The sequence below is a fragment of the Lissotriton vulgaris genome, chromosome 7 (genome assembly GCF_964263255.1).
Source record: "Lissotriton vulgaris chromosome 7, aLisVul1.2, whole genome shotgun sequence".
NCBI lineage: Eukaryota > Metazoa > Chordata > Amphibia > Caudata > Salamandridae > Lissotriton > Lissotriton vulgaris.
Genome location: NC_141695.1, coordinates 1,099,152,079 through 1,099,179,579, shown reverse-complemented (window position 1 = coordinate 1,099,179,579; position 27,501 = coordinate 1,099,152,079). Strand labels below are relative to the sequence as shown.

Here is a 27,501-nt window from a genome sequence, read left to right as displayed (position 1 = left end):
CCTCGCGGCCATCGTACGCAAACACAACCTCAGCATAATCTCCTACGCCGACGACACCCAGCTGATCCTCTCCCTGACCAACGACCCCGCCGCCGCCAGAGCCAACCTGCACGAAGGGATGAAAGAGGTAGCCGAGTGGATGACGACCAGCCGCCTGAAACTGAACTCGGACAAGACGGAGGTCCTCATCCTGGGCTCCTCTCCCTCCGCCTGGGACGACTCCTGGTGGCCTCCCGCCCTGGGCACCGCACCCAAACCGACAGACCATGCACGCAACCTGGGCTTCATCCTGGACTCCTCCCTCTCCATGACCAGGCAAGTCAACAACGTCTCCTCGGCATGCTTCAACATCCTACGCATGCTACGGAAGATCTTCTGGTGGATCCCCACCGAGACCAGGAAGACCGTCACCCAGGCCCTCGTCACCAGCCGACTGGACTACGGCAACGCCCTCTACGCCGGGACCACCGCCAAGCTCCAGAAGAGACTCCAGCGGATCCAGAACGCCTCAGCCAGACTCATCCTCGACATCCCACGAACCAGCCACATCTCCGGACATCTGCGAGACCTTCACTGGCTCCCCGTCAACAAAAGAATCACCTTCCGCCTCCTCACCCACGCACACAAAGCCCTACACGACCAAGGCCCGAGCTACCTCAACAGCCGAGTCAACTTCTACGCTCCCAAACGCCACCTCCGATCAGCCAACCACGCCCTCGCCGCCGTCCCCCGCATCTGAAGAGCGACTACAGGAGGAAGGTCCTTCTCCCACCTGGCCGCCAAGACCTGGAACTCCCTCCCGACCGACCTGCGCCTGACCCAAGACCACCTCTCCTTCAGGAAGAAGCTGAAGACCTGGCTGTTCGAGCAGTAGCGGCTCCCCCCCCCCCAGCGCCTTGAGACCCCACGGGTATGTAGCGCGCTTTATAAGTGTCACTGATTGATTGATTGATTCTACCTCCACTCTCACACTCATCCCAAACCCCATATCACTACTGTGATCCCCAAATTAACCCTTTCTAGACTCTTCTCTCCTCTTCCCCTCCTTGCATCATCTCATACCTCTTTTACTATTCAGATCTCCCAAACAAACCTTTCTAAACACTTCCCTCTGACTCTTCGCCCCTCTACCTCCCCTTTACTCATCCAAAATCCCCTCCTTCTGTTATGAACTCCATTAAAAAAAAAATCTGGACCCTTCCCTTTTCTATTTCTCCACTATTCCTTTTAAATCCAAATAACAGACTAACATGTCCACTGCTTAAGTTAATTTCATATTTCCTTATACTAATTGCCAACTAATCATGTTTGGGTTTCGGAGTATCGTGCTACCCGCCGAAAAGCGCTTCAGCATCTCCTCAGAGGTTGCAAGCGCTATATAATTGCAAACCCTTCCCTACACTATCTTTTTTCAATTCCAAATAACAAACTAACATATCCACCGCTCAAATTAATTTCATATTTTACTATACTAATTAACTACTAATCCTTTTTGGGTTCCGGAGTAGTGTGCTACTCACCGAAAAAGTGCTTCAATGCATCGTCAGGGGCAGTAAGCGCTATATAAATGCAATTACAACTACATTCAATAATGCTCTCCATCGATTCACCAAAAAGCCCAGTTGCAGGTAAAAAGTAGTAGTGTCAAAGTAGCCAAAAACATTGTCAACTTGGAGGTTACAAAGTATTTTAAATAGTTATAAAATCCATTAAAAAGTAAGGTTTTGCGTGATAAAAAAAAATCTGCAAACCCTGCTCTTTGAGGGAGAATTTGTCATGCAAATAAAAGTTGTTGCTGAAAAAATATCTTGGAAAACATTTTTATTTGGAGATCCACTTATGCAGTGAAAACACACAGCGCGATGAAAAACAAAATAAGTTTACATAAAACCTGTTTCTTCACTGCCGCAGGCACCAGGCAGAAGATAATTAAATGTACTACAGAACTAGTCTGCACAGTGGCTTAACTCACCTGCCAGCAGGTGCCAAACACCAGCATGGCTAAAATAGGCTTTTAAGTGACATCATGAGCAGGTGCTGCAGGGTTGGGACAGAGGACAAGAAGCTTCCCCAGCGCAGCAAGTACAAGCGCACCATGAGCATGTTCACCGGGGGCTCCGGACTCTCTCCCTTTTCCATGGAATACCAGAGCAGAGGGGGATAGGTTGTTTTAGTTTAGAATCTCTTGTTTTTGGCTTAGGTTATTCTTTGTTACCTCTTTCTGGTCTCCATTACAATGACCCAAAATCGATGTCGTTTACTCCAGTTGGATAAGATGTCACATACATCCCTGACCGAAGTGAAAATCTCTTACATGTACCAAGTAAATACTTTATAATGAATCTTTGCCTCTTGGCCTTCCGTCAAGAGTGCCACAGTTTCGGCTGGTTTCATCATGCACCTGCTCTATGTGGACAGAACCTATATTACTCCTGCACTGAACATGTATTACTCCTGCACAGCTTCACTTTTTTATCTGGATATTTTCAAGTCATGTCAATACCACTTATTTCTTCAGTGCCCAAACCCTTGTCCATTAGCTTACATTTTGCTTCTGTAATGATGGGGACTAATTCATGCCTATAAGGGAACGACCACTGTGTGTCTGGGGTGAGGGGTTTGGAGGGGTTATTTTAACTCAGTGGACTGAATCAATATGGTGATCACTGGCACTGAGCCACATTTAGGGCCTTCTTCATCCAATTGACCTTTTCCTTTATTTGTACGCCAGGCAAGCCTCGGAGGACAGGTCCGAATGATTGTGACCGGAGCAGCTCCAGCTTCCCCGACTGTCCTGGGATTTCTGCGAGCAGCCCTTGGATGTCAGGTATGGTCTAAGAACACGTGAACCCCAAGCATTGCTTTCTACATTCAATGATTGTATAAAATATAGAGGTGTGGCCAGTATTAAAATCATGTCTGCTCCAGAGATAAACTGTGCTAACCGTCTCAGTTCTAGCCTGGTGTCTTCCCTCAAGTGCTTGCTTCAGAGGCCAGGGCCAGACTGGCCATTTATCCCATCAGTCATTTCACTGGAGGGATGGCGTCATTGAAGGACAATTTTCAAGGTCAATGTCTGCTGTTTCTTCATTTACTTACCTAGAGTTTATGGCAGCAGGCATAGTGGGGGCAAAAATGGAGAGAGGATGGGAGTGAGAGAAAGTAAAAAGAAAGATGGAAGAAAGAGACATGAAGGAAGTGGACCTGGTTTGAAGATTTGCCAGGGCTGCCTTTGATTCTAAGCCAGGTCCTAGTCAGGCAGACGCTGGAGCTGACTTGTGGCTGCTTGGTCGATCTACCTTTGGATGGAGTATCATGATGCAGTCGTAGTTTGAGTTGGACCCTGACAAATCCCCTGGCTTTTAAGATCTAAACTCCATTACTGTGACCCTACACACATTCTGGGATTCCTAATGGTGCTGAGTGCCGAGGCCATCTCTGAAGGCTTCATGACAAATTCTTTACCGAACTTCAACTGCCTACACATTTTCTACTTGCGATTTTTGTATTTGTTTTACATTTTATTGTATTTTATATGGTGCTCAGTCACTAAACTCTTTAGGGGCTCAACTAGACATTAGTAAGGGTTGTAATGTGAGGCCAGTTTCCCTGCGGAGGACAATCCTCCTAATGCTAGCGCTCCAAACGCCTTCCCCCTATTTCACTTAGAACTACTGTTCTGGGGTTCACTCAGTAACATCCGAGACAATACAAAACCAAACCCGAGCTCTTGGGAACCCTTCTTCCTCCAAGTCTCTTCCTGGAATAAGAAACTATCTGGTATTTCAAATTGTTCCTCCATAATGAACAACAGCGGCTCTTTTCCAAATTTGGGAATGGCTAGTGATGCGCAAGGTCGCTTCAGTGCATACTGTTTTCCTGACCTATTGTTGAAGACAGACGCTTGCAGCTCTTTCTTTATATGCTGTCAAGAACACCTCGCAAAGGATATGGCAAGACAGATTTGATTTGTCTCATTAAACTTCTTATACTCTCCAGACTTGTCAATGTACGCCAGTTAATGTAATGCTCCACAGTTCTGCCAACCTCTCCGTGCAATACAATTTAAAAATGAAGGAAACGCACAACAGCTGCTAAAAAGCCCAACTTTAGAACACCCACTAAGTGTCTCTCACTGGATTCATTCGAGCAACTCTAAAAACCGGGACATGAGCCAAAATTGCCGAAATCTTCCAGGACAGCTGGTGAAAACCCGGGACTGTCCGGGCAAATCCAGGACGCCTGGCCACCCTACCTACAAAGCATATTAGGTAAATTAGCAAAGCTCTGCAAATTGAGCTGCATCACTTCCGCGACTTCTTAACTTTGACCAAGTGTTGCAGCTCCCTTTTGTAGCTACTTTTATACGATTTGTGTGCAAATAGCGCCACCTATTGAGCTCACCACAAGCGAGAAGGCGGTTGAGGTGATATAACACATTTTCTTGTTTTGAAGCTGGTTTAAAAGCAAACACTGGGAGCACAAAACTATCCGATGCTTAATGTTCGTACCAGTAGGGCGTTTGCAAGACATTGATCGGTCAGCCTTATCATGGCCCCCCAAAAAACTCAAGAAAATCACTGAAAAAACCAAAGGTTAAAGTGACAAAATAGGTGTTAAAATAAGATAAAAACGTAACTAGTTGTGATTTATTGAGCTAACTAAAGCATAAGCCCCATCATGCACTGCTTATGACCTCGCATGTTACATCACTCACAATATGTTCAATGGCATCACTGATAATATATCAAATGACGTCATTGATGATATCACTGATAACACCATAGTAGTATACATCATAGGGTCCATAGCATGGAATTAGTGTAAACTGTGAGAAAGGCCAGCACTTCTGTTGACAATATATTACCCACCAGTGGCTATCTGGTCACATGCCCATGTTAAATAATGTTAATACAGTTTTATAGATAAATTCTATGTAGCAAGAATACTTACAAGGTGTGGATATTTACTTTCAGAAGCTCGCTGAAGATTGCTGAAGGCATAGCAGATTGTAGAATAATTTAGAGGTATTCCACTTTGAGGGTGCAAGGCTTTCAGCTAGGTCATGTGTCTAACCATTCATAGTCGGCCAACACCCTCCCCAGGTGGCCAACCCCCCGCCGCACATGGCTATTAGCTGTGCGAAACATGGGGTTGGCAGCAGCAGGGCCTGGCTATGGCCAAATATTACCCCATCACCACCAGAGGTGGCCCTCCCCCCTTGCACATTTTCATCGTAGTTGAAGCTAGCCAATCCGATTACTCAGTTCTGAGGTACGGAAATGGTTGACATACAGTAAAGCTGAGGGTCTTATTTTTTACATTTTCAGTACTGTAAATGTAAATTGATACTTGTATAGCGCACTACTCACCCGCAAGGGTCTCAAGGCGCTTGTACGAATACCGCTGTGGAACCCATCCTGGCTATCCCTGTGAGGTGTCCACTCCTGGGCACCCCCAAGGTGGAGGCCAGGCATCCTTAGCGTTGTGGGGGCCGTTGTGGAGATTAAGCATGCTATTGCCCAGAGTTGCAGATTGGGACTCCATGATTGGAATAGGCACCAAGGCGAGAATTATCAGGTCCGTGGAATTTTGAGCCCAAGACCCGCCGAGGCGGGGAATTGAACCCTGGTCCCAAGCTAGACCTCTGCATCAGGGTCTGCCGCTCTAATCATTGAGCCACACTTCTCCACTACTGTGAGACTCTCGTGGGATGATCCATACAAATAGGCCTAACTTTTTACCATCTTCAAGCCCAACCCAAACATAGTCCCGGGGAGGTGGCAGTCCCTAGGACTGTGGGGGCCTTGCAGGCCCCTGCATCATTATCTGGCATTGCCCCCGGGACCTGGCCCACCTGGGGCTTAAAAGAAATGAAGTGTGGGAGACTGTACTTCGTTAAAAAGAAAAGTTTTGTCGGGATTCGCACACCCAGTGCGAATCCCGTTGAAATTGTTTTTAAATAAATGCTTTTTTTGGCCCTAGGGGTCCTTGCCTAGGGGGTAAGGGTATTTCAACCCGCCCCTTTTCTTTTTATTATTATTGCTTTTTAACCTTTTTTCTGGTGACTCGGTTCAACCAAGTCACAAGATGGCTGCCAACACTTCCTGGTTGGAACTGTTGACAGCCAATCAGATTGCAGGCACGAGATCGGGAGGCTTCGTGAATCTTCTGTGGCCATATTTGCATATCTGAGAAATTTTTAAATTTCTCAGGAACTACTGAACGAATTTACACAAGAGTGCTTTCTGAACCAAGAGCTACCTTTTTGGCAAATTTGTTGTAATTCCGTTTAGCAGTTCGGGCTGAAGCCATGTCTAAAGTTTCCTGTGGAAATTTACATGGAGAAAACGCATTTTGGGGTCCCCCCTTTTTACCAGCCCCCCCTTGAAAAATCACCCCGAAACTTTCAACACAGGAGCTCACCGGACTGCCCAATTAGTTTAAACAATTTTGCAAAGATTCGTCAAACGGCGCCAAAGATATTGGTAAAAGAAAAACGTTTTTTGAATAGAAACAAGCTCCTAACTATAACTACCTACTGGCGACCGGATGTAGGTAATATAGTTTGTATGTTATGGTTAGGTGTAGAAATGCGACATCATCTAAAGTTAAAAAACCTCAAAACCACTGAAATGAGCTACTTATAGTTTAGTGAACTATTATTTGCTCCTCTATCATATACTGCTTATAATGTTACATATTACATGACTCGTGACATGTTAAATTATATTATTTGTGACATCTGTCTTGGTTTCCGTCCAGATGAGGAGAATAATTGAGGACTTGGACAAGCACTCCTGGATACTGCACAGGACTTTCCTTGGAGGGAAACCTACTGGTTTACCTTTGGCAAACATTTAACACATTGCAGGCTCTACTGCAGTGCAATGCAGCTCAAATCTGTTTGAATTTACATTAGGAACTGCAATGTTAGTGTCACAATGTTAGGCTTGAAGCACATACCTTACCAATAATGAACAATTCTTCACTCATTACTTTTTTTAAGGCTGCATTTGTGTTCATGCGAGCCATTAACTACATTACAATGTGGCAACGTAACGATCTGTACATGTATCTGTAGCCTGGAACCCCTCAATAGTCCACACACTGGCTCATGTAACATGGCATCACCCGTGGTATCAATCCTTACCTCAATTCGAAAACAGACATTTAAAAATGAATTCCAGTCTGCTTTGCTATAACTGGCCACTCAAAAAAGATTGATCAGCCCATCCTTCCATAAAATATGCAACTCCAAGGGATAATGAGTTGGTCTCACCGCCACCGAAAGCCTCTTGGATTCACACAGTGTGAATGCAGTGGTGGACGTCTGCTACCACAGGAGCACAATAGCCACACAAAATTCAGGATACATAAAATTAAACTTCCAGTGGTATTGGATTGGCTACTTTCGAAGTCTTCAAAAGCTTCTTGTGGTTTGCTGATTTTATAGAAAAGGTTGTTCGAGGCATGTGGGCCGCTAAATTCATTTCTTGTGCATAGATCGCCACCTGGTGTTGGGTCCGGATGATTGCACCTTGTTGTCCTGGAAGAGTCTTCGAAGTATCACGAGATAGGTGGCTCCTCCCCCGGACTACAGTGCGCATGGGCATCATCTCCATCCTCAGATTGTTTTTTTCCGCCATTGGGATCGGATGTGTTCTGTGACTCTAGTTCGGAACCTATAGGAAAAACTTGTTTTCTTCAGGCCAAAAGGCCTTTTTAAGCGTCGGTATTGTACTTCGTTCGGTTCTGAGTTGACTTATCCGGTTCCCGGATACTTGAGCACGTGTGCTCCCAGATTTTTAGGCCCGTTCGAAGATTGACATCGACGATGGAATTCCAGGCCCCGTTTAAACGTTGCCCAGTCTGTAACGCGAAGTATCCTCTCTCAGACGTGCACCCTGTGTGCAACAGATGTCTGTCTCCAGACCACGACGAGGGGAGTTGCTTGGCCTGTTCAAAATTCAGTTCGGAAGAGGCGCTCGCTCTTCGACGTGAGGCGAGGCTACCGGCGCGGAGAGCGTCGCATGTGGAGGATATCTTCGAGGCTGGGGATGACGAGGGCGTCCTAGAGGAGGAACCGGAGCACTTCTCCGACCCGGCCTCCTGTCAAGAATCTTACTACGGAGAAGAGGTGGACGATGAGAACATAGAAGACGATGGGGCCGTCGAGGTAAGAGACGAAGGCATGGCAATTGGAGCCGCAGAGGGCGGCTCCAGCGATGAGCACGACCCGGCCGAACCCTCGGGGGTCGAAAGTGACACTGTCTTGTCAAAGGCTCAGGTCGAAGCATCGCCGGAAGGCCTTAGCCAAGATCTTTATGCTCATTCTACAGCCCCGCAAACTGGCCCGGCTAAGAATATTTCAGAGCCTTCGGTGGGTACGCCTTCGAAAACGAAACCGAAACTGACTAAAGACAAATCGAAACCGAAACAGAAACTGGTCAAACCAGTAATCGTTTCGCAAAGCCTTGTTCCATCGGATCATAAGAAGGCTCGGAGTGTCATTGTCCCTTCGGGGTCACAAAAGGGTGCCAACCCAAAGATCGGCACATCCAAAAAGGTGCCAAAGGCCCAAGGAGACGGAGCGGCGTCATCTAAGGCTGCCCTCGGGGGCGTGGACACTGAAGACGGACTTGAGTCGCAGCCGCCCCTCAGCCCGAATTCATACAAGTTGATGCTGGTGAAGGTTCTGGAAGACAAGCACAAAATGGCCGCTTTAGAACCTGACGCATCAAGCTGCGGCCATTTTGGGAATCCCAGTGCGACACCTGGCTCGAAGTTGGCAATGGCCGTGAAAATAGCCAAACAGCCATCCGGACCTCCACCTATAGTTTTTGGACTGCCTCCGACTGCACGACCTAAAACTTCTAGGCCGGCACAGGGCACCGACCCTGGTAAACTGGTCTCAAAACTTAAGGGAACGACCGCCACTCCTGAAGGCGTCGGTTCCACTCCACCTTCTTCTGAAAAATCAAAGAAGTTGTACATTGACACTGCAACCGGAAGACTCACCCTTTTGAAACGGAAGATCTTGCCGGAGAATCCAATGGAATCCTATCAAATTCCACTTAAAAGGAAAAGAGACTCGGCTTCCTCGCCGGTTCTTTTCGAGCCCGTCAGGCCTTATGGACAAGCCTTTACACATTCCCCCACACGCACTGAGGATGGTGGGGGGGATGACCAAAATGACGAACAATTCAACTATCCTGATGCATCTAATCAGGACGATTCGCAGGATGTGCTCGACGATCAAGGGACGGCGGACACCCAGTTTTACCAAGTAAAGACAGCCCCCGCAGAGGATACTGCGGCGTTCAACGCTCTGATTGAAAGGGAGGCGTTGAACCACGATGTGGTAATGCATGCAGAACCAGTTGAGGAGGACTTTCTGTTTGATACCTTCTCTACGTCGGACAGATCAGTGAAGACACTGCCGATGCTGAAGGGTGTCCTAAAACACGCCAATGACATTTTCGAGGACACAACCAGAGCACGGGTGGTGAACCCACGTATTGAGAAAAAATACAGGCCTGCTCCTGTGGACCCTACGTATATAAGGGGTCAATTGCCATTGGACTCTTTGGTGGTCTCCAATGCCCGGAAGTGGGCGAACTCACAAACAAGTGGTGATGCTCCTCCCCCAGACAAACAGCCTGATTCATGAAGTAAAATTGCGCCCGCAATCGCTGCGAAAATGCAAATGCGGGCGCAATTTCCGTAATCGGCATTCAACAACAAAATAGCGAATTCGCAAACACATATTTGCGAATTCGCTAATATATTCGCAGAATCCCGGCAGGTGAGCATTAGCGATTCGGAAATAGCGACACACCACGGATTCTGCGAAAATAATAGCGAAATCGCAATATAATCGCAATCGGTATTCAAGAAAAATCGCTATTAGCGAAAAACCCAAAAATCGCAATTTGCACCGCGCAAAATAAGGACAACTCAAAGCAGGTGGTAACCATGAATGCCATGGAAAAAAAACTTTCAAAAAACCGTTGTCCTATCACCAACAGGTACTGGCCTGACCAATCACACATAAGGACCATCATCATCAGCAGCATTAGGAGTCCCACAATGCCAGGAATGTACATGGTGGTGAGGCGTCGCAGGCTAGAGCGATTAGCACGGAGGAGACGCAGGATCCAGGACAGGATATTCTGCCAGCGGGTCACCTTGCTGGGCCAAACCAGAGAGCAGATATATGCTAAATGCAGGCTGAATGGGGAAATGATAATGCAGCTAATACAGGACCTTGACCCCCTGATGCAGCACCCAACAAGCCGTACCAATGCTGTGCCTACACATGTGCAGGTATTGTGTAGCCTGCACCTCCTGGCCTCCGGGAGTTTCCAGGGGATAGTAGCGGCTGCTGTGGGGATATCCCAGCCCACCATGTCACGCTGCCTCCACACTTTTGTTGACGCCATGCTCACCCAGCTACACCGTCACATCAAATTCCCCGCCAGCCAACAGGAATTGGACATGACCAAGCTACAATTCTACAATGTAGCCCATTTTCCACATGTGCTCGGGTGTATAGACTGTACCCACGTCGCCATCTGCCCACCAGCTGGCATGGAGTATATGTTCCGCAATAGAAAGTCCTACCACTCCCTCAACATCCAGATGGTCTGCAATGCTAAGACATACATCACCGACATTGTCGCACAGTACCCAGGGAGTACCCATGACTCCTTAATTTTCCGGCACAGCGGACTCCACACACGACTGGTCAGGGGAGAGTTTGGGGAAGGACACCTACTTGGTAAGTACACTTTGTTTGAAATGTCACATTGCAAAGATGTAACAGCGCAGCACAGGCAATCACCATCTGCTCCTCTCATTCAGGTGACAGTGGCTACGCCCTCCGTGAATACCTCCTGACCCCATACCTCAACCCTGCTACACCCCAGCAACGGCGCTACAATATCGCACACATACGGACAAGGAATTGCATAGAAAGGACATTTGGCCTGCTCAAGAGCAGGTTCCGCATACTGCACAAGACAGGTGGGGCCATGTATTACAGTCCTGAAAAGTGCTGCCGCATTGTCGCTGTCTGCGCAATACTACATAACATTGCAACCAAGCGCCGGATACCTGTTGACATCTCTGGCAGTGAATCTGAGGGGGACAACCGGCCACCTGCACATGCGCGCCATGCACATGGGGAGAACCCAGCAGAAGGGCACAGACGTCGCAACCACATCACAGTGAACAGTTTCTAGTACAACCACTTCCATCACCCCACAAATCAACAATGCATGCAAAATGTAATGATGACACAACGCTAATGTGTGTAGCAAAATAAATGTATTTGTTAACTTCACAAAAATAAAAGTAAGGTTCCTGTCCAAATAAGTCCAACAAACAGTATTACGCCATACTGCTGTGCATCACTACATGGCAGGCTTAACCTTACCCTGTGCCATTGATATACAGCAGTTCTCTAGGAGCGCCTAGTGCGCGTTCCGCCATAGCGCCTCTGAGGGGCATCCTCCTCCGGGGCTTCAGGCAATGGGGGGGGCCTGGTGCTGCGGGTGTGTGGTGGGGCCTGTGAGGCAGATTGAGAGCTGACGCTGGACGCCCCCTCACTCGCATCATCACCCCCCACAACAGATGGAATAGCTGGAGGGTGAAGAGCAATTACGGCCGTGGTGAGGGTCTCCAGCACCCTTGTCATGTCCTCGCTGCACTGTATGATCTGGTGCTGCTGGGTCAGGGTGCGCCGCGCCAACAGAGATGTAGCATTGGCTGACACGTAACTTGCCCTGCTGTTAGTGGCAAGCCGGGTCATTAGTTGGCGGTGGCGCCGGCGTGTTCCACTGCGCTCTCTCGACATGGCCGCGGTGTTGGCCTCCAAGGCTGCAGCCATGCGGGCCAGTCCTTCTCCCACACCTGCCATGTCTGCCCTCATGCCTTCCATGTAGCCTGCAACAGAGGCCACATTGCACCCTATCATGTGCAGTTGCAGCTGTATAGCTCCCTGCTGCTGAGCTTGGCGCTGGTGAATGCGGAGCATGCGTCTCTCGACGCTGAGCCGCGCCAGTCCATGAGCATTGGCCCGCCTGCTAGCTGCTGTGGAGTGCTGGCGTGACCTGCCACGCCTGCCCTGCTGGGCTGAGTGTGAGGCTGCCCGCTGTGTGGACACTGGCGCAGCCCCGGATGTAGAGGCGACAGCTGCTGGGGGTATGGCCGCCGGTGTTGCAGGTGCGCCAGACGCAGGGGGTGTGACTGCTGGTGCGCCTGTTGTAGTAGATGCAGGGGGCACAGGAGTGACTGCCCTGGCTGCGGCTGTGGGAGGAGCAGCGGTGGCAGGAGGCACAATGGGGGCTGGCCTGCCAGCGGATGTGGGTGCTGCACCAGTTACAGGACGCTGTGGGTGGTACTTGCTGCTGGTGTAGATGCAGCGGCAGGGGCTGGTGCCTGGGTTGGTGTTGGCACCTCCACCTCCGGGACGCCTTCATCGATCTCCAGCCTATCGCTGTCGCTGCTATCGCCACCTGTGGGGGTAAGTGGTGGATCATTAGTTGCATGTATCTGGCAGACGTGCAGTTGCTACATGCATGCTGGGTGACATTCCCTGAATGGCAGTGGCTTTGTGTGCTTTGGGACCTGTCTGGCTGCATTGTGGTACTACAACATTGTGGCCAGACTACATCTCCCACAATGCTTCAGGACATTCCTTGATGTGCAACTATGGCATGCCTATGGGACATTGGGGGTGCCTATTTGGTCATGGACATCCATAGGGGGCAGGGTCGCAGTCGCATGCCACTTACCTTGGGTGTCTTGGGTGGTGCGGGATGAGTCCAGTGTAGTAAAACCGACACAGGCCTCCTTCTCCAGGGTGTTCTCGACCTGGTCCTCCATGGGAGTGTTGGGTGGTACAGTTGGTCCTCCTCCTCCAGTGCCCGAGGACTCCCCAAGGCGCGCCCCCACCTTCTCCTTGGCACGGCCTCGAAGGTCGTACCACCGCTTTTTTAATTCCTCCAGGGACCTGGCCGCCACTCCCACGGAGTTCACTGCCGAGGCTATCCCCTGCCATATGCGCCGCTTCTCCTGCTCAGGGACCCTCCGAGAATTTGCGCCAAACAGTCGGTCATGGTTGGCCACAACCCCCTCAATTAGGTGTTCCAGCTCCTGCTCAGAGAATTTCAATTTTCTCTTGCGCCCAGACGAGCTGCTGGTGCCAGGTGCAGGTTCCTCAGCCATGGTATAGGGTTGTGGATGAGTGTAATTTTCCAGATTAGCTGCAGCTCTCCAATATGCTCCCTCTCTCTCTGCCTCAATGTGGAAAATGGTGGTGGGAACCGGCAGCTTCCTGGTTGTGATGTCATCACTGGGCTCGAAATGCGACTTCCCGTTTTCCCGATCTCCCGAGTTTGCAATCTCGCAAATAGCGATATCGCAAATAGCGATATCGCTATTTGCGAGCTCGCAGTCCAGGGGCGGGTAGCCGGAAATAGCGATTATTCTGCGATTTTCGGTCATCGCTAACGGATTTTGCGATCGCGTGCGAATCGCTTTTTTTTATCGCAATTATTCATGAATTCGGATTTGCGATTTCTGAATAGCGATTCGCTTTTTTTCGCTATTTCAGAATCGCACATGCCGATTTTCATGAATATGGCGGAAAGAATCTAAAGTATTGGAAGCTTCTGGGAAGCGGGTTGCTGCACAGGCAGCGAATATTTGGAGAATAGCCGATACACAGGCTCACTGGCTAGATACGATAGGGCTCACTACGATACCCTAGAGCAATTGTTGCAACACCTGCCTAATGAATATAGAGAGGGGGCGGACATGTTGATTCAGGAGGGGAAACTGATATCAAACGCTTCTATCAAGTGTGCACTAGATTCAGCGGACACTGCAGCCAGGGCCATTAACACTAGTGTAATGCTAAGGAGGCAGGCATGGTTACGAATTTCAGGGTTTAAGCCTGAAATACAAACAAGTTTGCTCAATCACCCCGTTAACCCTGATTTTTTGTTTGGGCCTGACGTTGACACGATTCTTGAAAACATCAAGAAAGACACCGAGACGGCTAAGTCCATGGGGGCCTTGCAGTCTCAACAGTTCAGAGGGGGTTCTTTTCGTTGCTCAGGTAGCAGAGGGCTGTCAAGAGGGCAAGCATCCCAGCAAATACAATACAATAAAGGTGGTGCGCAGTCCACCTTTAACAAAAACAATAGAGGTGGATACCGTGGTAACAGCACCAAAGGCAGAGGACGTGGAAATAATAACACCAGGTCCTCAGCAAATACCAAACAGTGACGTCTTGTCACTGCCCCTGGGCCATGTAACACCGGTCGGGGGACGACTCCAGCAGTTCCCGCCGGTCTGGGAAGGCATTACCACAGACCGGTGGGTGAGGCAACTTATCCAGTACGGGTATTGTTTAGAACTAACATCCACTCCACCCGACATACCCCCAAGACACCATCCTATGTCCGCAGAGCACATAAACTTATTACAGCAGGAAGTGGCCAGCATGCTGCAAAAAGGGGCCATAGAACTGGTGCCTCTAGAGGAGCACGGAACAGGGGTGTACTCTCTCTATTTCTTAGTCCCAAAGAAGGACGGGACTCTCAGACCCATTCTGGATCTGAGACCCTTGAACCTATACATCCTTTCAGAACATTTCCACATGCTGACTCTGCAGCAGGTCCTGCCATTGCTCAGTCAGGGGGATTGTCTGGCAACTCTGGATCTGAAGGATGCCTATTTCCATATACCCATTCATCAGGCACACAGGAAATACCTCAGGTTCACCATACAAAACAAGCACTACAGTTCAAGGTGCTACCTTTTGGGGTGACCACCGCTCCCAGAGTGTTCACCAAATGTTTGGCTACAGTGGCAGCACAACTTCGGAGACAACACATTCATGTCTACCCCTACCTGGACGACTGGCTTGTGCAAGCAAAGTCGGCCCAGCAGTGCGCCAGCCACGTGTCCCGCACAATTCATCTCCTGCACAGTTTGGGATTCTCTCTAAACTATCCTAAGTCGCATCTTCAACCCGCTCAGGTACAGCAGTACCTGGGAGCGACGTTGGACACTGTGACAGCCACAGCCCAGCCAAATTCTGTGCGAATCGACAGCATGCAGCTGCTGATTCGCAGATTCAGACCACAACACTCACTACAGGCGCGAGTGTTTCTGCAGTTGATAGGCATGATGGCCTCCTGCATATTCATAGTCCCGCACGCGAGACTGCACATGCGTCCGCTCCAAGAGTGTTTGGCACGACAGTGGAATCAGGCTCAAGGACAATTGAAAGACCTAGTGTTGGTGACCGGTCGTGCGTACAACTCTCTGCATTGGTGGAATACACGCAACCTTTGCAAGGGACGACCGTTCCAAGAGCCTGTCCCACAAATAGTGCTCACGACGGACGCATCCCTCCTGGGGTGGGGGGGCGCATCTCCTTCATTACACAGTGCAGGGACTATGGTCGGATCAACAGAAGAAGATGCACATCAATCTGCTGGAATTGTTGGCGATCTTCATGACAATGAAGGCTTTCAAGATACATCTGTGCAACAAGGTCGTGTTGATCCGGATGGCAACATGACGGCCATGTATTACATCCAGAAGCAGGGAGGTACTCACTCTCCACAGTTGTCCCACTTGGCACAGAGTATGTGGAAGTGGGCCATTCAGAGGAACATTTTCCTAATGGCGGAGCACCTCCCGGGCCAGGACAACCAGATGGCGGATCTGCTCAGCCAGCACAGTCATCAGGTGCACGAGTGGGAGATTCATACATCGGTGCTGCAACCGTACTTCCAGCAGTGGGGTCATCCAGACATCAACCTGTTCGCCACAAACAAGAACGCAAAATGCCCAAACTTTCCCGCCAGGTTCCCACACCTGCGGTCTCAGGACAATGCGATATGGATGAACTGGTCAGGCAGATTTGCGTACGCTTTTCTGCCGGCCCCACTCATACCTCTGGTGGCACGGAAACTCAGACAGCACTCGATGACTCTCATCCTGGTTGCTCCAACGTGGGCGAGGCAAGCATGGTACACCACGTTCCTAGAACTTTCCGTGGTGCCTCATCAAAGACTGCACCTTACACCCAGACTTCTCACTCAGAGCCATGGCGAAGTTCAGCACCCAGATCCGCAACAGTTAAACCTTGCGATATGGCTCCTGAAGTCATAGAATTTGGGTATCTGAATCTGCCTCCCGATTGTATGGACATCATTAAGGAGGCACGACGGCCTACCACTAGGGCCTGCTATGCTGCCAAATGGAAACGTTTTGTCATTTACTGTTCCAGCCGTGACATAAACCCGCTAGATGCATCGACACAGGACATTATTTGTTACCTGTTACATTTATACAGATGCAATCTGGCATACAGTTCTATACGTATTCATTTGGCGGCAATGGCGGCTTACTTACAGAGCAGGCAATGCCTTTCACTGTTCAGAGTGCCAGCAATAAAAGCTTTTATGGAGGGACTCAAACGAGTCATTCCACCCAGAAGGCCACCTTCACCTGTCTGGAATCTTAATGTGGTTTTGACCAGACTGATGGGACCTCCTTTCGAACCTCTCCACTCATGTGAGATACAGTTCCTAACGTGGAAGGTCGCCTTCTTAGTAGCGATCACGTCGCTGAGACGGGCTAGCGAGCTGCAAGCCCTAACCATTCAAGAACCTTTTATACAGGTCCATGCAAATAGGGTAGTTCTACGCACTAACCCTAAATTCATGCCCAAGGTGGTTTCTCAGTTCCACATTAATCAAACTATTGAACTGCCAGTTTTCTTTCCTAATCCAGACTCAGTGGCAGAAAGATCACTGCACACATTGGACGTCAAAAGAGCCCTCCTGTACTATATAGACAGGACGAAGGATTTCAGGAAGACTAAACAACTCTTTGTTGCTTTTTCACCACAGCACAAAGGCAAACCCATTTCAAAATCAGGTATAGCCAGGTGTATTGTTAAGTGTATTCAGATTTGTTACCAGATGGCTAAACGCACAGTAACAGTCCCCCCTAGAGCGCATTCCACACGCAAGCTAGGGGCATCCATGGCTTTCCTGGGTAACATTCCATTGGAGGACATATGTAGAGCAGCCACATGGAATAACATACATAAATTCACCAAACACTACTGTGTTGATGTACATTCCAAGCAGCAAGCTGCTGTAGGTCAGGCTGTTCTAAAGTCCCTCTTTCAGGCTGCTGCAGCTGGCTCGGGCAACCACCGCTAAGGGAGAAACTGCTATTTAGTCTATGCACAAGATATGAATTTAGCGGCCCACATGCCTCGAACGGAATATGCCACTTACCATTATGCATCTGTTCTTGACATGTAGGGCCGCTAACATTCATATCGCCCACCCATCCTCCCCGGTGCCTGTCGCAGCTGTAGCAGTCAGAATTATTTCTAGCATGGTCATCAGGTATCGTATTGGACTCCATCTCTGCCACAATGGCGAAAAACAATCTGAGGAGGGAGATCATGCCCATGCGCACTGTAGTCCAGGGGAGGAGCCACCTATCTCGTGATACTTCGAAGACTCTTCCAGGACAACAAGGTGCAATCATCCTAAATGCCAAGAACAGATGCATACTGGTAAGTAGCATATTCCTTACCACTCACTAACAAGTAAACCATTTGACTACACTGTGTGGAACAGTGTTCCGTCCTTCCCCTCTCCTCCTAATTCCTGTATTTCTCCACTGAGCACCTTCATCCATGAAGCAGGCATTTCAGTCATGTCATGTGAAGATGAGCCTTCACACTTTTGGAATCAAAGCCATACAAGGAATTCTGTGTCCCAATGATTTCCTGTCAGACATACATGCCTCTAACCATGCTGAGTCTGAGTTACTTAAAGTTAGTATGGAGTTGGCATGGAGTGTGAAACTCTATCTGCCACAACTCCTCTCATGCTGTACCCTCTTCCACCATGTTCATATCACCAGTACGTGGGTCACGGTGTGGCATCTATCTGGGAGATGTAGGTGATAGGAAAGGGAAAGAAGACTACATAACGTACTGGTGCTAGCCCTTCACAGTCTACAGTGGCCCCTAGAGAATGTTTGGGTAAAGATTACAAACTGGAGCCAAGCCCAACGGATCTCACATTTGCCATTGCCAGATAGCAAAAACCTGATCAGAAAGAAAAGCATGCACTTGTGATTTCCCAGTGAATAATCTACTGGACATCAAATCGATATCTACTGCACACACTCACATTCTGCCTGCAGAAAGATTACCGGTGAACACGCACACTGCATCTGTATTGACGAATGACATAGGAAAACAACAACAGTTTTGTTTGTGATGCATTTACAACAGGCGTGCTTGATATATAAATGCGTTTCTAATAAATATGTTTCCTTAATAGGTTTATGAAGGCTATGGCCAGACAGAGTGTACTGCTGGATGCACCTTCACCACCCCTGGAGACTGGACGTCAGGTGAGCAGCTGACTTAACAGACACGTACAAGTTGATTTTATAAAGGACAGCCAAGAATTTAGTAACAGCAGAAGCTGGACCATTTACATATCTGAGTTACATGTAGTCCTTGTATGTGCAGCCTGTACCTTTGCAATCTGGTTTCTTGTAGTTCCTACCCATCTTTTACATTGGTCCAGGTTAACAAACCAACTGGGTAAATCCCTTATTTGATGAAAAATTCTGTCTTCCAGGTTGACTTTCCCCCCAACTACAACTTTTCTTAAAGAGAATCCACTTTTAAACCCAGATCCCAATTTGCTCCTTAACCCCCTTCTTCATCCTTTTAAGGAGGTCACCCCCTTAACATCCCCTTCCTGCTCTCCCCCTTTCTTGGTCCGATCTTATTTTCTTTCAGGGTGGAACAACATAAATCCCCTTTTGTACCAGTATTTCTAATGCTCCCGTAATGTTGTTGTACCAGTAACAACGATTCATCTTTTGATTTAATGGAGCACCCCAGCATGCAAACTTCAGAGGTATTTGAATTACCTTCTTCCATTAGAAATATGAATGATTATATTTTAGAGGCGAAATTTGGTCTATAAGTTAATGTGATAATTTTAAAACCACGAGTCCCTCGTAATAATGTTGCCCTGCTCACTTGACAAAAGTGTGTGTTCTTGTACAAAATTACTTATTTCCTTTAATCTCAGTTCCCACGTCGGCGTGGTTAGACACTTATCACCAACAGTTAGCATTATATATCAAACTAGACATATCTGTTTACTTTGGTAAATTACAAAATCATCACTCTCTCACATAGGCAGAAATTTCATGTTTTTGTATGCCAGAGTGTGTGAATGCTGACTCAGAAATAAGAACAGACCCAAGGAGCATTGTTCTCACTTCGGTACTTTCAGAGCATGCTGATCCAAGAATCACAAGAGCCTGGTTGGAAATGTAATGAATTCTAAGGACCCGATGACAAGGTCCAAAGTACTGGTGGGATAGAAACTGTACCCGTAACGTGGGTGCCATGCACTAATATCCCACCCGTAAGGTGATATTAAGAGTTTATCCATAGAGAATGGGGAATAAATTAAAATCTTTTTTTTCCAGCCAGAATTGCACACAGCATTTCCATTTCCGTGAGGGATTAATGCTGCCACTTGCCACCTGCTCTGAGCGAGTAGAGAGAGATAGTGATAGGGCTGGTGGGGGGGGGGGGGGGGTGGTTATGGTCAGTGGTAATGGTCAGAGGGGGAAGGGCTCACAGAGGGGAGCATTACATGCCCGCCTTGCCAAAAGGGATGATTGGCCAGGTGCCGAGGCTGGGCAGCTCCTTATCCTCCCAAGCCTTAACCAAATGTACAAGCCAAATTTTCCTGCAGGTAAAATTGGACTCATTGTTTCTCGCACCCAGCAAAATCTGGATGCCAGAACACTAGCCACTAGTAATTGAGGAAACCTGTATCTCACCTCAGGATATTGCTCCTCTTATCACATAATCAGTCCTGTAATGTGGTTATGCAAGGGGCAAGCTTGCCTGATATCAAGATGATCCCACCCTAAGCAAGCTCCCGAGACCATCAAACTAATCCAGCAGGAATCTGCGAAATCCCACTGCAATAAAGGGTGCTATCACCAAGAACTGTGCAGGGCTGAACATCCCAGGCTTGTTGCAGTGGCGGTCTACATCGCTGAGGGCGCGGCCTACCTCGCTCTCCATAGTGCTGATCCTGAGGGCCCAGAATACTGGTTCTGCACTTGCCTGTCGCCTGCCAGGGGCCTGCACCCGGTGTTGTTTGTGAGCTCATGGAGGTGTATGGCTGTCCTCAGCGAGAGGAGTGGAGAGGGACGCCCTTCTCCCGAGGCCTGGGGAGGCATGGGCTGGGCTGATCACTGGGCAGTATTGCCCTCTATGCTTGGCCCGGCTGCGGGAGGTCGGATGGCCGACTGCCTGCCGCTGCTGCCTCGATCTGAGGCCCCGCCTGCCTCGAAGTCATGAGACGGACCTGGCGATGGAGGAGGGCAGCACCGCAGCTGATGAACAGCCGCATAAACGGACACCCTCGCTAGTGGAGAACCGGGGTTGACAGTGGTGAAATATCTACAAACTGTAAGTTGCTTCACTGGGGGGGGGGGGGCGGGTGGGCCTATCACCATTGTGCTGCTTTGGTGGATGCATAATTTACTGCTACGTACTAGAGCATAAGCACAACTAGGGGACATTAAAACATCGGCCAGTTTAATTAAGCCAGGAGCACATTGCAAGATCCCTCAAAAACATAGTCAGAGGAACTACGCACAGGGCATGCAAGCTGCAACACAATGGGGAAACCAGACAAGAACCAACCAAAGTTACAGTTCGAGCATCGCAAATCCACCAGAGCAAGAGATGAAGATGCATAGATAATGGTAAAATAAAATAAATGATAGCAGGATAGGGAGCCCAGTTTGCTGAACTAGGGGGGGATTTGTGAACAATCTTAACATCTATGCAGCAACGTCTTACTACATTAGATGGTAAAATAAACCCCTTACGTATTGCATTGACCGCATGTCAGAACGCTTGGACAAAAAAGGCAGAAAGACTTGATATGGTGGAAAGAAGGGTATCAGAGGTCGAAGATTTGCAGGTTGAGGCCTCAGGGGCGCAGAAACAAATAGAGAAACTATTTGCGACACTACAGAACAAAGCGGAAAACCTTGAAGTGCTGTCACAGCGTAACAACCTGCGCATAGCGGGGATGCCCGAATCCACAGTGATTGGGAATATGTAGTACCTCGTGGAGCAGCTGCTTACAACTTTGCTAGGCTTTGACACCTTCTCATCGCTATAGTGGAATGCGCGAATATGACTGGTTACTACGTGAGTCATTACATTGCGTGGCATTACAACACGGTTGTTACACCGACCTCGTTGTGACCACACTATGCCATTACTACGCAAAAGTCATTACATCGACTTGCAGTAGGTGGCGCGCTAACATTAGAAATGTATAATTTACTATTCCAACTCCAGCCTACGCAACAGTAGGGAAGGTGTTGAAATAGTAAACTATAGTATTCCTTATTGTTAGCGCGCCATCTACTGCAAGTTGATGTAATGACATGCGTAATACTGGCTTTGTGTGGTTAAAACGCGGTCGTAGTAACAACTGCGTTGTAATGGCATCGCCGTGTAAAGGTTGTTTCCCGGAATGCGCACATCATTTGCTGGTCCCCCGGCCTGCCTCTGGGCCCCCCTGCCCCATAATAGCATTAATTCATGAATTACAGAGACATGGATGCTGCCCTGCGAAAAGCCAGGGAACTTTGATTACTCCGATACAATGGCTCTGAACTATCCCTCTACCCTGACTTCACACTTTAGGTACAGGAGGCGCAGAAACAATTTGCGCCGCGGAAGCTGAGAGAGCTCAGCATAGACTACGCCATGCTTTATCCAGGGCATCTCAGAGTGACAATGGAGGGTAAAACAAAAATCTACATGGATCCAACCAGCTTACACCAAATACTTAAGAAACACTCCAATGCTACGCCTCAGAAACCGGGGTGGGACCCTACCCCAAAGGAGGAGGACCCTCACAGCGAATTAGATTAGCAAGACTAAAGTGTTTTTCACTGCTCAGAATTCGGCTTTACAGACTTGAACTAATATAATATTGGCACTGACAATGTCTATATTAAAGGCACTTTGGAGCAAAAACAGCTAGAAGGAACAGAGAGATCGCCATACCAAGAAGTGTTTTGCTTTACTTTGGAGAACATAGTGGAGGGAGGTCGTGGAAGGAAAGGAGAATTGGCAAAGCGTAATGGATATTTTTCCCTCATGCTGCGCAAAGTAAGTGGAATGCTTACCCTGGCTGATTGCAGTTGGGATCAGCACCTATAAGTTATGTATGAATGATATTAGTTTAGTACGTTGGATGTGTCATACAGATTAATTGACAATTACACATGCATAAGAGCTGGAGTGCAGCTCATAGGTATTCACCGCCTCCGCATGTAATACACACAATTCTTGGTTAAAGGGGATCTAAGGGAAGGGAATAATGTGCCATGTAAAAGGTTGGGTTAACATGGCATGGGAGGGGGAGGGGGTAATTAACATAAGCAACCAATTGCTTCAAGTAGCCAAGTGAAAGTATACAGAAGGAACATGAGTTATATGGCGGACATTGCAAACTCAGAGATGCATACTGAGCGCAGAGAGTGATCACTGCGCTCAAGCTCAATCAGGCTCAAGCAGTGCCTCCCTAAGTTTTCTGACCTGGAACATCGAGGGGTTAAACAACCAGCGGAAAAATCGCAAAATTGTCTTGTATTTGCAGAAACATGATGTAGACATTGCTATTCCACAGAGAGACACCATGCCCCTCCCCCAGGGCTGCTTTTGCAGAGTTGAATGAAAGGCACATGTGTAGCAGCGGGATTCACGACACACACACAAGGGGTCCCGGTGTGGTCACGTCAAGGAGCAGGGATACAAATCCATGAGGTATGCGTTGATCCCAGAGGAAGATATGTGGTGGTGCACTGTCACAAAGATAACTTGGATGTGCTACTAGTAGTCATTTATGGACTCAACTATGATGACTCACAATTCTATGGCTCGGGGATAGGAAACTTGCGACATATGTGAATACACCACAGATTTGGGGCGGGGGACTTTAAATGCATTCAATCTCCAGAACTAGATAGATCCAGAGCTCCCGCCCCCCAGAAGACCATCAGCTGTAGCGAAAGTTATAGCCACAATAGCAGAAGCAGATGGATTGGTGAATGTCTGGCATATTCGATCACAGCAGGGCAGGGAATACACCCATTATTCATCAGTACACAACATACACACCCATATAAACTACAGGCTTGCATCAAGGAATCTCTTTCTATTCATATGCGATTGCACACACTTGCCACGTACATACTCAGATCATTCACAAGTAAAACTTACGTAGTGCCCAGAGACATGCAACCCAGGGCCTTCACTTGATGATTTCCGCAATATTCACCACTAAACACAGTATTCCATGAGGAACTAGCACAAGCAATAGATTAATATTTCCACGTTATTATTGGGAGTGTATCCTGCATGGCCACAATTTGGGAAGAATTTAAAGCTTATATTTGTGGGGAACAATTTCGAAACATGCGGGGTGCTCTGGTCTATAAGGGAACGAATGCTAATATTGGAAAAATAACTGGCTATACTGGAGTGCACTACACAGAGAGTGCCTGAGCCTGGGAAGTTAGCACAGATTAGAGGAAAGATAGACAAATATAATAAATTGGCACAATCTGAGATAACACATTTAGGGAAATATGTGAATGCCATAATATACAGAGAAGGTGAGAGACCTAGCACCACACTAGCTGCCCTGACTGGGACTGAGAAGAGTTTAATGATGTATTAACACTACAAGATGACAGCGGTGCACAGGTGAGTGGTGCTCCACAGATTGTTGAAAGATTCCTTAATTATTACGCTGAACGTTATACCTCAGGACTCTCCAATACAGACAAATCTACTGAGGACTATTTAGCACACAATTCAATGAAATGGCTGACAAACAGAGAGAGCAGTTGATGGCCCGAATTTGACCTATGTACCAAAGATTTCTATGTTGTTCCTCTCTTAATCAAGAGTGACCAAGTGGTAGGATCGCACTATTCCCTATATAGGGTAGTAGTGGGGATCCTTTTGTTGGATCATAATGCCCTCACACACCCTTGCAGGTGTGATGCTTCATCATTTGGGCTGCTCTTCGTAGGGGTGGCGGTGTAATCCTCTACGGGCTCCCTAAAGAGGGGCTCTTTGTCGGAGATCTTCTATCCAACTGCCGTAAGATGAATGCGGGTGTGCAGCCAAGGAGTGTAGATGCTGTGTAGTGAATTAAAATAGGGCTGGGAGTACCTGGAATGGACAATCGTTTCTGGGGGTCTCCTGTCCTAATTAAAAGAAGTGTAACAAGGCGCTACCATTTACCTCTCTGTCGGTCTATGTGCTCTTGTTAGAGTATGTCGGTCAACATGTTTCTCGATAAGGTATATTAACCCTGCGATTCTTCAGGACCTAGAAAAGTGCGCTATCTACAAAAAAATATAATAAATCATAATAAGTGGTATAGTACATCAGGGATAACAATTTTACCCTAAGTCATCTTCGACCTGCCTGGATCTACCTGTAGGAGAGAAAGAGGCATTTAAAGGACAACATTTATGATGTAGATCGTTCATTAAAACCAACAAAATTATCTGGTGACTCAAAGACAAGCTACTTGTATTTTGGTGTGGCCGCCCGCTGGCAGGTAGAGGGCAACTAAAGATAAGTGCTAAAGATAAGTGTTAAAACCAGGGGATCTCCCACAGTGACTACGGTGATTGTAGTCCCTGTCCGGAGAGACAGAACAGTAGGAAACGTTAATTTCAAGGAGGACTCACTCACTCTTTGTGGTCCCCAGGCTTCAACAGTACCCGGTGGAACCAGTCACACGGCTCTGCTCCTGTATGCAGATAGTTGAGTTCAGGAGGAAAAATCATTAAAGATGGTGTCTCATTCAGTTGGATCTATTATTAAACATATGCTGATTGTATGGTCTACAGCTTAGGATACAGGACACAGTGAGTTTGATTGACATATTACCTGGTGGATGCCTGAAGCTGTGGGGGCAATGCATACTCAATAAGGTTATTTATTTTGTGTGATCTCTTGGTAAAAAATGGCTAAGCCCATAGGCACATGTCTACAAGCGGAAGAGTAAATACTTCATCATGCATTACTAGATTTTAGTGCAGGGTTTGTGTCTCTCTGTAAGAGTGGCGTCGTGTAGGGGAGGCGCTATGTGCCCTTGATTCAGTCTTAGTGCGAAGGGCGCTTAAGCAATGGTTTCGAGTAATGCCTCTCACATAATTAAAGTTAGCTACATCTCCTGGTTCGTTTTGACAGTATCGCCAGATTGGGTTGGTGGTGCGTGGATAGGGCTGCAATACGATTCAATCTTGTCGTGTGTTGCACACTCCACTAAGTAGGAACAAATGTCATCTGTCTGTGCTGCGGTTTGCTAGCTTCTTTAGATGTGGGGTAGGAGTTTACCGCTGTGATTCACCTGTGGTGTATCCTCCGGAAGACCAGGGAATGTCTCTTAGTAAATATACACTTATAGCTTAAAACCGTGCAGTGCGTGTGTCCCGGTTTGATATAGCGCCAAGTGGCCGTGTGTTGGTTAGTCTATTTAATAAAAGCCGCTGTGGGTCTGGCTTTGTTGTCTATGACTAGGCGTAATCACAGAGTGGAGCTTGTGGTGTCGCGCAAGAAATCACTGTCCACCACTTCTTTCAAGAGCAAGAAAGGCCACTTTATTTAAGACAGGTGTGTAAATCAATATCTGTTGAACACATTAATTTATTCAATAAATTCCAATCGTCACAGCATGACTAAACATCCCTACCTAGGAGTAACCCCCCCACCAAGTTAAACCTAACTAAAACCAGAACAACTAACTCTTGAAGAATACCCCCTGATTTTTCCAATAAACTGCCCTTTCAGGATGGACCAACCCGCTCCAGGCTGCCCACCCCCACTAGAAAAAACCGCCTACCAAAAGAGCCAAGACACCTGTCCTAAAGTGGCGAGGCCCCAAGGCCGGAGCAGCGCCTAAAGCACTGCAAAGTGTAAAAAACCTAGCGAGAAAAAAGGGGGAAGGGTGGGTGGGGCAAACAAACCTCCCTTCACTGCCTCCCACTACGCACTTCCTTTCCCGCCTGCCTCTAGCCCCTTTTAACACCTCCCCTCCAATCACCCACACCTGCCCTGTCCAGCTCATGCTCGCGCGAACGAACCCAGGGAGAGACCGGCTCGCGCCCGGCTCGCGCCCGGCTCTCCCTGGGTCCCCCCTTGCGCAAGAAATCACTGTCCACCACTTCTTTCAAGAGCAAGAAAGGCCACTTTATTTAAGACAGGTGTGTACATCAATATCTGTTGAACACATTAATTTATTCAATAAATTCCAATCTTCACAGCATGACTAAACATCCCTATCTAGGAGTAACCCCCCCACCAAGTTAAACCTAACTAAAACCAGAACAACTAACTCTTGAAGAATACCCCCTGATTTTTCCAATAAACTGCCCTTTCAGGATGGACCAACCCGCTCCAGGCTGCCCACCCCCACTAGAAAAAACCGCCACCCAGGAAAACCTTTCGAGTTTTCCTGCCCCACTCAAAGACAAGGATGAAGGGGAGGGGAACACCACAATTGCACTTCCAGTACCTTAGCTATCAAGTCACGCAATTCTAAAAGATAAAATGAAAGGCCCAATTGGGACAGGTGAACACCATCCTCACAAAATAAATGCGTCTCAGAAACTTGCAAATGATGGTGAGCCAAACTGTAGATGCATAAATGGTTACAAAACAGTCTCATAGCGCGATTCACTTTCTTTCGTGCTTTCTCCATGGCTGAATAATTCCGCGCCCCAGTCCATTGTAAGCGTGGCACAAACTCAGTCCAGATCACCATGGTGCTCACCCAATCGGTCTTGATGACGTTGAGATCCATTTTCATCAACTTGAGCAAAGTCAAACCGGATAAAGAGACTAAATCGTTTTCTCCCAGGTGCAGCACCAGTAAATCAGGCGGGCCCCCCCTACCCCTCGAAACCAGAGCAGACAAGGCAGGAAAGAGGCCACCCCAACGCATGCCCCCTGTACCATGCCAGGAAACCTCATGTGTCAGACTGCTTAGACCCAGAGATCTGCCGCAAAGCTGACATGCAGCAGCTACGCCAGCCCGTTTAACAAAAGAATGGCCAAGAATCCACACCCTCCTTTTTGCTCCAGCCACCGCATGCCAAGGACCTAGGAGAAAAACAAATGTTAGGGCAAAACAAAGGCGAGCTATTTTCTTACATACTTCTCACAACATCTCGATCGCCAACGCCCAATGCGGCGAATTTGGGACCAATCCCACCCCAACCTGGCGGCCTCCGTCGCCGCCCCAATCCGGAAGGAATGAGTACCAAATTGAGAAGGATCCCGCC

At 48.1% G+C, this 27,501-nt stretch overlaps 1 protein-coding gene across 4 annotated transcripts in view; it reads left to right on the top strand.

Moving 5' to 3' along the window:
- The window catches only part of ACSL6 (acyl-CoA synthetase long chain family member 6), a 548,884-nt gene that overhangs the window by 378,854 nt on the left and 142,529 nt on the right, over window positions 1-27,501 (top strand). For all 4 annotated transcript variants that reach the window (XM_086931549.1, XM_086931550.1, XM_086931552.1 and 1 more), the window contains 2 exons: window positions 2,732-2,827; window positions 18,402-18,474. In XM_086931549.1, coding sequence (XP_086787675.1) covers window positions 2,732-2,827; window positions 18,402-18,474 — 169 coding nt within the window. The remainder of the gene's footprint in view (window positions 1-2,731; window positions 2,828-18,401; window positions 18,475-27,501) is intronic.